Source organism: Microcaecilia unicolor, chromosome 2 (assembly GCF_901765095.1).
Source record: "Microcaecilia unicolor chromosome 2, aMicUni1.1, whole genome shotgun sequence".
In the NCBI taxonomy this organism is placed as follows: Eukaryota; Metazoa; Chordata; class Amphibia; order Gymnophiona; family Siphonopidae; genus Microcaecilia; species Microcaecilia unicolor.
Window position 1 is genome coordinate 126229799 of NC_044032.1, and position 13563 is coordinate 126243361.

The window sequence follows — 13563 nt, forward strand, 5'->3', positions numbered from 1 at the left end:
TACTGAGGTTTGGGTGGTTGTGTATGACCACATATAGTGAGCATCAGAAGTTCTCTCTAGCAGGTGGAGGGTCATAACTCTGCAGTTCTGGTGTCTGTGCTCCTCACCTGTTCCCTCGGGACAAGTTGAGCCTTTCTTAGGGGGTTGAGAGCTCTCTTCTCTGGTGAGCAGGGCATACCTGGTGGTGCCAGGACCCTTTCAGTAGCCACACGAGGATCAATGCCTTCTTTGGGAAAAAAACTCCAGCGCTCTCAGGCAGCAGGATTTTGTTCCCGCCGGTGGTGAGTGTATGGGGAAGGGGTCCACGGGGTACGCTGGCTGCTCCATCTGAGATGGTGAAGCGCTGCTCTCTGTGCAGGGGCTGGAGAGCAGCGTTGGGGGTTTCTTTTGCTTCCCCTCACGAGGCTCTGGATGGAGAACGTTCAGCCGACTTTGCGAGCCACATGGGGCCTCGGGGGTGCTCGGCTTCGGAGTCGGCGGCCTCTTACAACTGCTGTGGCGGTTTCGGGGGAGGAGGATTTTGCTCCATTTCTGCCTGCGGAGCTTCGTGGATTTTGTCGTCGGCTGCTGCCCTTCCTGGGTTGACAGTGCGTGCGTCAGCGGACGCGGTTTTTCTATCCAGCCAGGATGCGGGAAGGAGCAGGGGAGCTCTGTCTCTTGGATCTTCATCACGACTACCTTCGCACCTGGTTCCTCCGGGGCAGTCCCCTACTGGCGCCATTTTGAATTCTCGTGTTTCATTCTTGCCTGCACCTGTACCTGTTTCTGAGAAGGAGACAGGTGCTGCAGACAGGGGAAAGGGATTTTGGAACAGAAGACCCCTTTTCACCTGAATTTATTCTTTTGTTGCATAAAGCCTTCCTCCTTAAGCGCTCGGGGAAGGTCTGCTAAGGTGACTCTTGAAGCCCCCTCAGGGGAGGTGGCCTCTGCCCCCCCTTACTACTTAAGTGGCCACGCCTACAGCCTTGGAACCTAGAAGCGGTTTTGGTGGCCTCGGTGGCGGATGATGGCCAGTTGTCCTCTGTGTCTAGGTTGTCCAGGTCTGATACGCTTGAGGAGGGCAAGTTCGCTCCAGAGAGTGGAGATGGTCCTACAGCAGCACGGCTTTTTTGCCAGGAGGAACTTCCAGCCCTTGTCGTGCAGGCTTTGGAGGTTTTAAACATCTCTCCTCCGGGTAGGTGTCCCTCGATCATTGTGATTCCTTCCATTATGTCAGGGACCAAGAGACCCACCAGAACCTTCCACATACATGAGGTGATGAAGGTCCTTATCGCTGCGCAGTTGAACACGCCAGAGACAGGTTTGCAGGTGGCGAAAGCCATGGCACGCCTTTATCCACTCCCGGAAGGAGAATTGGAGACCTTGAGTTGCCCACAGTGGATTCTTTAATTACTGCAGTTACTAAGAAGACCACCTTACCCGTGGAGGGCAGGACAGCCCTCAAGGATCTTCAGGACAGGAAATTGGAATCTTCCCTAAAGTTGTCCTTTGAGGTTAAGGCTTTGGCACTTCAGGCATCTGTTTGTGGCTCTTATGTGGCCAGAGCGTGTCTGTTGTGAGTACAGAAGGCGGTGTCCCCGAAAGAGCTGGTGGAGGCCTTGCCATCTCTTGAGGCAGGACTCGCTTACTTGGCGGATCTCCTCTATAATCTACTTTGAGCCTTGGCGAAGGAAGTCTCCCTTGCGGTCTCAGCTCGCCGTTGGTTATGGCTGTGCCATTGGGCAGCTGATACGACTTCTAAGTCTCGGTTGGCGCATTTACCTTTCAAAGGTAAGCTTCTGTTTAGTGAAGAATTGGACAAGATTGTCAAGGACCTTACGGAATTTTGTAAGTCTAAGTATTTGGAGATCTAAGTACTTTGAAAATGAACCCCGCTATTTCTCAAGTGATTAATGGTATCGTGCCGCGTAGACTATTTAGTATGTCTCTGTCTCCCAAGTGGATGGATGATGGGCTAACTGCCCTGATCCTGACCTGGTTTCTAACTAGTTTTAGTTGTGCTTTAACTACGCTTTTTGAGGTTTTGTGTTCCTGAGCCAGTTTTATGCTGAATCTCAGTTGAGTTGGAGGTGCCTATTTGGCTTATTCTCCTGAACCAGTTTCTCATCTGTGTTTTCAATTGTTGGGGGTGCTTTCTTTGTTATAAACTCCTGTTTAAAAAAGGAAGCAAGGAAGCTGTTTTAAGGAGCTGAGGTATATCTCGGAGGTTTCTGAGATCCACCCCCCCCCCCCCCCCCCGGACCACTGGTGTCTCCTTTCGAAGTGAGCCTGTTCTGATTTTATTTCAGCTGTTTCTGTGCACTAGTGTTGTCTGTGTTTGTTCCTTTTTAAACAAACACACAGGTGTGTGGCTTGTTCTTACTTACAGCAGGGACCCTTTCAAAGCTGCATCAGTTACTGACAGAAAGCCTTGTTGCTAATCTTTCTCAGTGAATTAACTGTGTGGAGGACTAGCTTTTGTTTATAGCTGCTACTGTTTCTTTGCTACTTTAAATTTCTGTTACAATATTTCCCCACCAGAACTCTTCCTGTTTCTGTCTGCTGGTGGTTGTTGGTTTTTTTTTTTTCTATCCTAGCTGTATGACTCACAGTGGTCAAATCTGTCTTATACAGTTGTACAGTCAGCCGCGTTGTACATCTGAAATAGCCAAATTTCAGCAGTTGCCTACATGTTGTAGTGTTCTAAGTCATCTGTAGTGCTGTTCTAGAGGTCAGGAGGAGTGGCCTAGTGGTTAGGGTGGTGGACTTTGGTCCTGGGGAACTGAGGAACTGAGTTCGATTCCCGGCACAGGCAGTTCCTTGTGACTCTGGGCAAGTCACTTAACCCTCCATTGCCCGCCGCATTGAGCCTGCCATGAGTGGAAAAGCGCGGGGTACAAATGTAACTAAAAAAAAAAAATCTGTATTGCATGGCTATTCTGTCACCCTGTATGTGCACCACCAGTATAGCACAGTTCAAGCAGTTGTCTTTATGTCTCAGTTATGGAAGCTCTGTATATGGCACAAATGCAAAGCTGTCTATGTAGCATGAGATATATTAGATGCACATTTGTTCTGCTTCCCAGGCAGCAGCTGACTGCATGACCTTGGCTGCGGTGTCCGTAAGTAGGGTATCAGATGCAGCATCTATGCACTTGCTATAGCTATCATATTACATGCAGTACCTATAGATATGGCTTCAGCCACCTGTATGATGCCAGTTACCACAGCTACCTCTACCACTCTGCTGCTAGAATAGTTCCAGCTACTGCAGCTGCCTGTATGGATATAGCTGATCACTTGCTTCTGTAACTCATGCTACAGCTGTGGCCTGGAAGTCTCCAGTTTTGACAGCCACATCTCTAGCTCCTACCATGTCTACATGTATAGTATCTCTTGATGCATTTGCTTATGGTGTTTGGCTAAGTCAGTAGACTGTCTTTTCTGGTTTTGGTGGCTATGTGCCTCATCTACTCTGCACAACTATTTACTTCAGTTTCGCTGGTGACCCATATGGCTCAGGCTATATAAACCATCTACTTTATGCAATTCTACAGTCTAGCTATTTTGCACAGCTAACTGAATAACACTAGCATTAGCCACTACTTTTACACAACTTCAGGAAGTCTCTGATATTGTTGTTTTATTCTGAGCCTAATAGGCTCCCATTCTTGGTTGTCCTATTTGAGTGTCTTATATTTCATGGTGTGTCTCAGGGTTCTTAAGATGACATTTGGATTTTCATGTCTGAATAAGGCATTCTTTGTCACCAGGTCAGTCAGTAGCCATTCTGTTTGGACTCCGTTGGTCTCCCTTTATTCTCAGCGAAGGATGATTCTTAAATTTTACTTCTGGATTTTCCTGGTTGTCACAGATGTAGACAGGGAAGCACAGTGGCTTTTCAGTTCCTGACAACTTTCTTCTTATACTCCCTTCTCTGGATATTCAACTCATCCAGGACTTCTGTTGTAGTTGCAGTATTCCCTTCATAGATGTGCTTTGGTCTTAGGCTGTTGCCTGCAAAGACCCATTCAAGAAAAAACACCTGTTAGGTTTGTTTCTTGCTTTATGCATCTCTTGCATGGTGTATCAATGCTATTTCCTATTATTCCTACTTTTCATGGGACTTGCGTCCTTTTCCTCTTCCATACCCTTTGTCTTTCCAGAGTCCTTCTGATTGGTCTTGGTTCTTTCTACTGGGTTCCGCTGGAAAGGATCTCTAATGCTATTCCAGTTATCTCTTTTTTTTCAGTGCTTCAATGTTTTAGTCCCACCCTATCTCTTTTTTTTGAGTGCTTCAATCTTTTAGTCCTACCCTATGTTGAGGACTCTGCTTTGCTACATCCCATTGGAGTGGAGGAATAGCCTATTGATTAGTGCAGCGGACTTTGATCCTGGGGGACTGGGTTCAATTCCTACTGTAGCTTCTTGTGACTCTGGGCAAGTCACTTAACACTCCATTGCCCCAGGTACAAATAAGTACCTGTATATACTATGTAAACCGCTTTGAATGTAGTTGCAAAAACCACAGAAAGGTGGTATATCAAGTCCCATCCTCCCCCCCCCCCCCCCCCCCCCCCCCCCCCATTGATCTGGACTGATCTGATAGGATGCCAAGGAAGGAAAAGTTATATTTTACCTGATAACTTTTTTTTCCTTTAGTCCTAACAGACCAGTCCAGAATCCCTCCCTGAATGGTTAATTTTATTTGCTTACCTGATATTTTTTCAGATATCACTGATTCTACTTTTAAGTTTTCCTAACCTATTATATGTCACGGTCTCCTGACTCAATGAAATATCTGCATGTCAGTAGAGTATATGCTGCAAAAGCCCACATTTAAACATGAATTAGGTTGAAACCTGGGAGCATTTAAAATCTTTTTTTTTTTTCCTGTGCCTACATCAAAAGAAAAAGATAGCATGTGGGAACTTGCTCCTTTTGCTTTGTGAATTGCAGTGTTATATTATAAAAATGCACTTTTTTTTTTTTTACTACTTTTTCACAGAAAGTTATTGAATAATTAGGGAACTTCATGCAAATGTTTTGTCTAGCATGAGTCTTTGAAGACACATCTCTTCAACAAAGCCTACAAAAGACACCCTTAATGAAACAAATCATTCCTTAAACCATTCAAGTGCATCAAAAAAACACCTCTCACGCGACCTTACTTAACACCTTTCCATCTAAATCCTCATCTACCTTCAGCTTATTATCGATTGTATTTAAGATCATGTAATGACTATATCATAACAACACTCTGTAACCACATTGAGCCTGCAAAAAGGTGGGAAAATGTGGGGTACAAATGCAATAAATAAATGTGCCAACATTGCCAGTTCAGTATACTGTTAGCCGCCAAGTTCATACAAAGTTAATTGTGTTCAGTAGAAAATAAATCTGTTGCCTCAGGCTGTTTGCTGTGGGAATATAGCATCACTATTTTCATTATTGCTACCAAGTAGCATTAAGGGCATTTGCTGTAAACTTTGTTTTAATTCATATATCCAGTCCTTACATGCATATGGTTTTGCTTTTTAATCCCAAAGGTGAATCCTAAGGGTGGTTGAACAATTAGTTATAAACTGTGTTGTTTCTGACTACTTGTTTTGGAATTTGGACTTGCTTTGGGTTGGGCCAGGAGCTGGGATGATTACTTGCTGCGGGGATGGACCTCAGGAGAGCCATTTTTCTCAGGTTTACATTACTTATCCTTCTCCCTCAGTGCCCTCTCCTTTTTAGGGGAAGATTCTTAAACTGTAATACTAAATATCTGTATTGTCGTGTAGGTGTCGGACACTGTTTTCTGCCTCACAAACCACAGTTCAGTCTGGAAGGAGCTTTTTACCCAATAACATATTATGCTAGTATGCTAGTACCATTATGGGCCTGGAATCTGCTCTTTTAGCTCTGACAGCATCTAATGACCTGTTTACATTCTTTCTTTTAGACTTTTATACAGTTCTAACATAATAAGTAACAGGGAAGGATCAACACAACTTATCCAATCTGCCCAGAAAGGTGGCTAGGATTGTACCTGCCACTTCATACAGACCCCCCTCTTCCCCCCCTCTTTTGTTTTTAGGGTTGTAACTGTCACTCCTTGACAAGCAAAATGGATGTAATGCCCTTCTTGTCTTAAAATAGAATTGGTAAGAATCCTCGGTGGCCTGGGACCTCCACAGCTGAATCGTATCCTTCAGCCCCCATTCTATTCTAGCTCCTAATTCTGAGTAAGCACTCCCATTACAATATTCTCCTCTCAAGATTCCAGACAGGTTGAGGATTGGGAGAGAGCTTAACAAAATTTATTGTAAGGATCAGGAATGCATAATGAGTAGAAGCAATGAGAAAGGATCCTAATTAGGTCTGTCTATCGAAACCTATGGAACTTTGTAAGTCTCAGTGCTTTGAAAATGAGCCCCATAGTTATTTACGTTTTTTTCATTGATCCTAAACATTCAAGCAATAACTTTGATTCTCTCTCCTTCCTTCCTTCTCTAATCTAAGTTAGAAAAACAAGTTGAGAAATGAGTGAGTCATGCCAGGTGCAAAGAAAATAGGGAACTAGCTGTCCAAGAAGGGAGGAGGACTTTCCTATGAGCAAGATTGTGGTCAGCCAGTTTGGAATTTACATTAGAGTCAATGGAATGCATTGGTTTTCTATGTACTCGAAATTGTATATAAGAGAGGGCAAAAACTGAGCATTTTAGAAGACCTTCTGACTTGCTACACGAAGTGCTGTCCGGCCGTCCACCTATCTGCTTGTATTCCTGATCCTACTGTGTTATTGTGGTAAGATATAATAAAGGTAATTACCCTTGCTATCTGTCTTCTCTCCTTCTTAACTAATGACTAGCAGGATGCTTACCCTCCTGAGCCTAAATTAGTTATGGGTAGGACCCTTACACATCTACTGATATTCACGGATATCAGGAGTCACCATCTCCTCCCTTCCCTCCATTCATTATCACCATTTTTTCCCTTCTCTTCCCTCCTTTCTATGGGCACCATCTCCCTTCTTTGATTCTTCCATCCCCTATTTCTAGCATCTGTCCCTCCCCCCAAACCCCATCTTTCTTTCTTTTCCTTTTTTTTTCTCTCCTTTCACCTCTTCTTACCTCTCTGGCACTCTGCCTCCCCCCGCATCTCTCTCTCACATTAGCACCCCTCCCCCACATCTCTTGCTCTTCTCTTCTATTGCTGCCCCTCCTCCCTCATCTCCTTCTGCCGCCATTGCCGCCCTCCTCCCCCACATCGCTGACTCGTCTCATTCCCCTGCTGCCAACCCTCCCCCCCCCCCCCCCCCCAACAGCGTGGTCCACATCTTTTTCTCTCTCTCTTTTTTTTTTTTTTTTTTTTTTCTACTGGCAGTGACACCTCTTCTTATCTCTCCGGCACTTCAGCAGCTCCTTCTCCCTAATCCTCACAGCCAAGCACACTGTCATGCATGCCGATCCCTCTCTGTAACAGGAAGTTCTGCCTCCTCTGACAGAACTTCCTGTTTCAGAGAAAGGCTTGGACCTGGGTGACGCACAGTGTGCTTTGAGTGCAGCAGCCATGAGGAGCAAGGAGAAGGAGCCACAGAGGATAGGACAGTGCCGGAGAAGTAAGAGATGCAGGCAGAGCAATGCTGGATGTTTGCTAGTGGGGGAGAAACGCGTTAACTTGTGTTAAAACTTTTAATGAGGGAAAGGGAAATGGGACTTGATATACCACCTTTATGAGGTTGTTGCAACTACATTCAAAGCGGTTTACATATATTCAGATACTTATTTTGTACCAGGGGCAATGGAGGGTTAAGTGACTTGCCCAGAGTCACAAGGAGTTGCAGTGGGAATCAAACTCAGTTCCCCAGGATCAAAGTCCACTGTACTAACCACTAGGCTGCTGCTCCACTCGGTAAATATTAACTCGTTAATCGCATTATTAACATGTTAAATGTGCAGCCCTAAATAGAACTAAGAAACAGAACAATGTCCTGCTGAAAGTATAGTATACGTGTAGCCTTGTATTACATTCTAAAAAATTTGTAAAATCGCTGGATTCAATAGTTTGATGTCTACTACATACTGTTATATTTCATAAAACCAATACAGGAAGATGAACAGGTTGGATAGGTAAATGCAAAAGTTAGACGTGTAGTTTGTGACTTGGAGCTAACCACAGGATGGGGCTATGTGTAATCATCACATGTGGAAGGAGCAGTAGTTAGTTACAGGACAAGTACAAACGTGGCCATGAAAAAAAAAATAGCCAAAAGTGAAGATGGCTAAGGGGACAATGATGTCACTGCAATCATATTCTGGTTATTAATTTTATTGTTGACCTGACACGGCCATGTTTTGGCAAGTGCCTGCGTCGGGGTCCTTGTGTTAAAATAACATACATTTTGCCTTTATATAGAAGGCTGACTTCTAGTGGTACTAGCACGAGACTACCACTAGAGCTCCAGGCATGCATTTTCAACTGGGAGCTGCAAGGGGATTCGCTCCTGCCTGACAGACCCCACTTGGACCACGAGGGAACTAGAGGTAGAATCGAGGGAAGGGGGGCAAGCGAGAAGATGGTCTGGCATTGAGGGGCGTGGTTGAAGGAGGGGGGGTTAGTAACCAGGGAGCCTGGCTGCAGAAGGGGGGCTCATGAAACAAAATGGGGGGGGGGGGGGGGTCTGGCATCTGAGGGTGTGAGAAAAGGGAGTTGAACCACAGCTTCAACCACCAATATTCAGTGTCAGTAGCCGCATAGCTAAGCAACCAAAGTTAGGGTTGCTATTTATGCATTCCTGTTTGGTCATTTAGCTAGATGGGTGCCAGCACTGAATATTGCCGATACCCACCTAGCTGCCGGCTCCTCCCCAACTCTGCCTCCAGTATGGCCTTCTGCCTACTTTTCAGAGCCAATATTCAGCAGTACTACTGTTTAAGTGCTGCTGAATATCTTAAGCCGGCCTGCTGAGCGTGATTTAAGCAGGCAGTAGCTTCTCCTACCCATGTAAATTGCTTTCAATATTGACACGAATATGTTCACAAACCTTAGCCTCTCATATCTAAAGGATAAAAATATGAATAAATGATTAACAATTTAAAATTATAAAACCAAAATTATTGATTTAAAAAAAAATGTGTGCTTATAGTCAGTTGAACCAACAAAATACTGCTGCATCATTCAAAATTACATTGAAACAGTCTTCACTAGAAGAAACTGAAACAATAAAGATTTCTCTGCATGAAGAATAATATTGTTACCTTAAACTGAATGTATATGTGAATGTAGACAGGGTTGTGTTGTCCAATATACTTAATGTCTATTTATAACCCTGTGACTAAAACCAGAACTACCAAAATTATTGCAAAAGAATATTCAAATAATATTTTATTGCACCCTTATGCTGTCATAATTACTTTTAAGGAAAGGGTGCTGTCTCTTATCCACAATAAGAAAACTGACAAGGATGGTATAAAACAAAAAGAAGAAACAGACTTGATTTAATAAACATAGAGAACAAAGATGGCATTAGAAATTAAAAAAAAAAAAAAAGAGAGAGAAATAGTCCTCATTTCTAAAACATAGAAAACATCCCTGAAACATTAGTCACAACATTGTACCTTTTTTCTTTATTGTGCACATAGCGTTAGGTTCTGCTTCTGGCTGTAATCTGTTTGTGGCTATTTCATCCATCTTTTTCTGTAACTGTAGATAGAGTGATAATAGAGGCACTAGTTGTGCCTCTCTCCTTTTCCTTTTCACAGCTGTCATGCCTTGTGCAGGTCAGTTTGTGTGCCCATCCAGTCCAGAGACAGTGGTTGTACAGAAGTAGCTGTAGAAGTACAAGCTCTGAATCTTTTTACAGTATTACACATTTGATGTCTAATAAAACTTTACAAGAGAATCACAGATGAGGCTAAAGTGGAGTTCTTTTTATCTATATTTTAAGATTTTTGTAAACTGCTTTCTCGTTCACAATTGAAGCAGTACAGTAATTGAAAAAATGATAAACAATCCTGGAAAACTGCATTAAGAGATCATAAATCCCAGCCTTAGCGTGATTAATCTCTCCAAGATGGGGTTTATTGGATTGTGATCACAGATGTTTGTTTATTAAAAACTTAGTATACTGCTTAACTTAAGAGACCAAAGCGGTTTACAATTCTGTGCAAAAAAAAATTTAAAATAATAAACTAAAAAATAAATTCTTAGGAACTCCATAATATTTATTTATTGATTGCACTTGTATCCCACATTTTCCCACCTATTTGCAGGCTCAATGTGGCTTACATAGAGCTGTTATGGCGTTGCCAAACAGGGTACATGATACAACTGGAGTTACAATGAGATCAAGGGATGACAAGAAGAATTATTCAAGTGATAAAGGAGAGAAGACATTCAGAGTAATGGAGGAGTGATAGAGTTAGGTTATGAGTTCTCATGGTAGGCCTTTTTGAATAGATAGGTTTTTAGTGATTTGCGAAAGTTAGCTATTTCATTAATTGTTTTCAGGTTTGTTGGCAGTGCATTCCACAGTTGCGTGCTTAAGTATGAGAAGCTGGTGGCATGTGTTAGTCTGTATTTTAATCCTTTACAGCTGGGGAAGTGTAGATTAAGAAAAGTTCAGGCATTTCTTTTAGCATTTCTAGGTGGCAGGTCAACGAGGTCCATCATGTACATCGGGGCATCTCCGTAGATGATTTTATGAACAATCGTGCAGATCATGAACGTGGTACGTTCTTTAAGTGGTAGCCAGTGTAGTTTCTTTCTTAGTGGTTTTGCACTTTTGTATTTTGTTTTTCCAAAGATAAGTCTACCTGCAGTATTCTGGGCTGTTTGGAGTTTCTTGATGGTCTGTTTTGAGTTTCCACATGGAGTTGAACATCTTCTTAGTTGTGTTTTTCATGTGGTTTTCGAGTGTGAGATATCGATCAATGGTGACTCCAAGAATTTTCAGAGTGTTTGAAACGGGAAGGGGAAAGTGTGGTGTATTAATGGTAGTGAATTTACTTGTGTTATGTTGTGAGGTGAGTATAAGGCATTGTGTGTTTTTCTGCGTTGAGTTTTAGCTGAAATGCGTCCGTCCAGGAGTTCATAATTTGGAAGCTATTGCTAGGAAAGACCTAACCACACTCACACATCAAACATCTAGATTCTTTATTCAACTTGCAAGGAAATTCACTTTCCAGAGGCATTTGTGCACCAAGCCATCAATACAGGAGTTCAAATTTAAAAGCCTCTTTAAAGAAGAGTTTTTAATAACATTTTGAATTTCTTAATATTTTCTTCCAAACAAATATTGTTTAGAAGATAATTCCAAAGGAAAGGTACCATGTAGAAAAATGCTGTAGTAACCTCACCCTCTGTAGAGAGGGGACTACTAATCTGTGATCCTGTAGGGACCTAAGAAACCCAGTCAGAACCCAGGAACTTGAAAGAAAATATACCAGTGTCTCCTGTCCCTGTACATCTTAACATCCCTAGTAAACTTTCTGGGAGCTTGGAAACCAAATATCATGATTCCTCCTTCACTCTAGTCTTCAACCCTGGAGAAGTATTTGAGCAGTGTGAAACGTGCATATGATACAGGGGAACTGTTGGAGAGCTTCAGATAACAAGACTTGAGCTGTTCCTTTTTATCTGTTTTTAGAGAATGTGATTAATGTGAATGATGAAGAAGGCTTTACACCACTCATGTGGGCTGCAGCTCATGGGCAGATTGCAGTGGTGGAGTTTCTGCTTCAGAACGTAAGGAAAAAGATTATGCGGCTTTGTTATTTTCTTTTAATGATTTGAAGGTTCAGAACGCTAGCCCTAACTGCCGTGGGACTGATTGGGGACTGTGGTAGTCTTTTGAAGCTCAGCTAACAGTTGAAGGGGTGACTGTAGCCACTTACCATTCTAAAAGCTCCATTCTGGCTACCAGGCAGTTCTCTATACTAAAACCTCATCTTCCTGCCTTCACACCTCTCACTCATCCTGAAGCAAGATTAAACCTAGGTTTCTGGAGTTAAAGTGAGTGAGTAGCCACTACTTTAAAACAAAGGGAAACAAACCCATTTTCTGTTGTCCTAATTCTTTGCTCTATCAGAGATAATATCAAGGAAAGGGTCTTTGGTGTGGCCTCCTCCACTAATGAAGTTTTTAACTTCACTGTCAGGCAAAAGAGTAGCGTGATCAACAAAACTCTTCCAATAATGCCAGGGAGACGGAAAAAAAATCTCATACAGTTTATTCCATAAATAAAAAGGTGTTAAAAATGATGACTCGTCACCTTGTTTCGGCTAAAGTGCCTTTCTCCGGACTCTGTGTATATGTGATGAAGCCAAAGTGTAACAAAGAAGGCTTCACAAATTGCTAAAAATCTCCGCAATGGTAAAACCAAGAGAAAGGCACAGCGAAGGTGACAAGATGGATGATATCAATAAAACTACTACTGGACTTGAAAAAAGTTCACAGCAAGAGTTTATTGATAAAGACTGAATCTGAAATATTAAGTAAAGCTGAAGTTCGCTCTGGTTAAGTAACTTCACTGTAGCACATAAGTATGATGCTGTTCGAGCAGTGCCGTTCGTACTTATGTGCTACAGTGAAGTTACTTAACCAGAGCGAACTTCGGCTTTACTTAATATTTCAGATTCTCTCTTCAGGAACCAACTGAACATCAACACACAGGGACTCCTGAGGCAGGCCAGAGCAGCCGAAACATATTTCGTGTCGAGTCCAGTCTTTATCAATAAACTCTTATCGACATCATCCATCTTGTCACCTTTGCTGTGCCTTTCTCTTCATCTACATGATTAATACATGCTAATGCTTAGCATGTGCTAAAAACGCTAAGCTGCCTCTAGCACGGCTTAGTAAGCAGGACCCTAAGAGTCCAAAAACTGCCAAGTGGTATACTGTTGTGACTACAGTGCAGACTGCTGAAATTTTGTTCCTTCTGACAGCTCTTGGCTTTCCCTTGCCCTTGTTATAGCATTACGCTTGGGTGAATTTCCCCCAAAAAGGTAGTAAATAATAAAAATTCTTTTGCCATTGGTATTCCACACTTATATACGGATGATCAGAGGCAAACACAGGCGCTAGAGGCTGTTAGTGCCATACTAGCACCTGCGTTTGCTACCGCCCCATGATTAGAGTCACCGAGCGTGTGAAACAGCGCACTCGTGGGCTCTGAACGCAACTAGCATGCAATTGCATGCAAAACAGGGCTCCTAGTGCAAATAGCATGCAAATGCATACTAAACCTATTCATCCCCAGTGATCAGCGACCAGCGCGCCAATGATTGGCTCGCTGGTTACTGCAAACCCTACACTAGCTCCGAGCTGGCGTTTAGGGTTTGCAGACCATTGGGGAGGAATGGTGAGTCCTCTCCAGCATGCATTTGCATGCTAGCAGGCCCCCATTCTCCCCAATGAAGCAGCCCCCCCCCCCCCCCCCCAGCATCTGTAAAAAGTCCCTGGTGGCCCAATGGGCGACAGACAACCCCAGCCCCCCCTACCCCCCCCCCCCCCCAAGCATTAGCAAGTGGTCTCTGGTGGTCTGGTTGGCCGCTGTCAATCCCCCTAACCCCCTACCTTGAGTTGGAGGAG

At 43.3% G+C, this 13563-nt stretch overlaps 1 protein-coding gene across 2 annotated transcripts in view; it reads left to right on the forward strand.

The window, feature by feature from the left end:
• Positions 1 to 13563, forward strand: part of ANKRA2 (ankyrin repeat family A member 2) — a 42155-nt gene that overhangs the window by 11852 nt on the left and 16740 nt on the right. For both annotated transcript variants that reach the window (XM_030193292.1, XM_030193293.1), the window contains exon 5: positions 11618 to 11715. In XM_030193292.1, coding sequence (XP_030049152.1) covers positions 11618 to 11715 — 98 coding nt within the window. The remainder of the gene's footprint in view (positions 1 to 11617; positions 11716 to 13563) is intronic.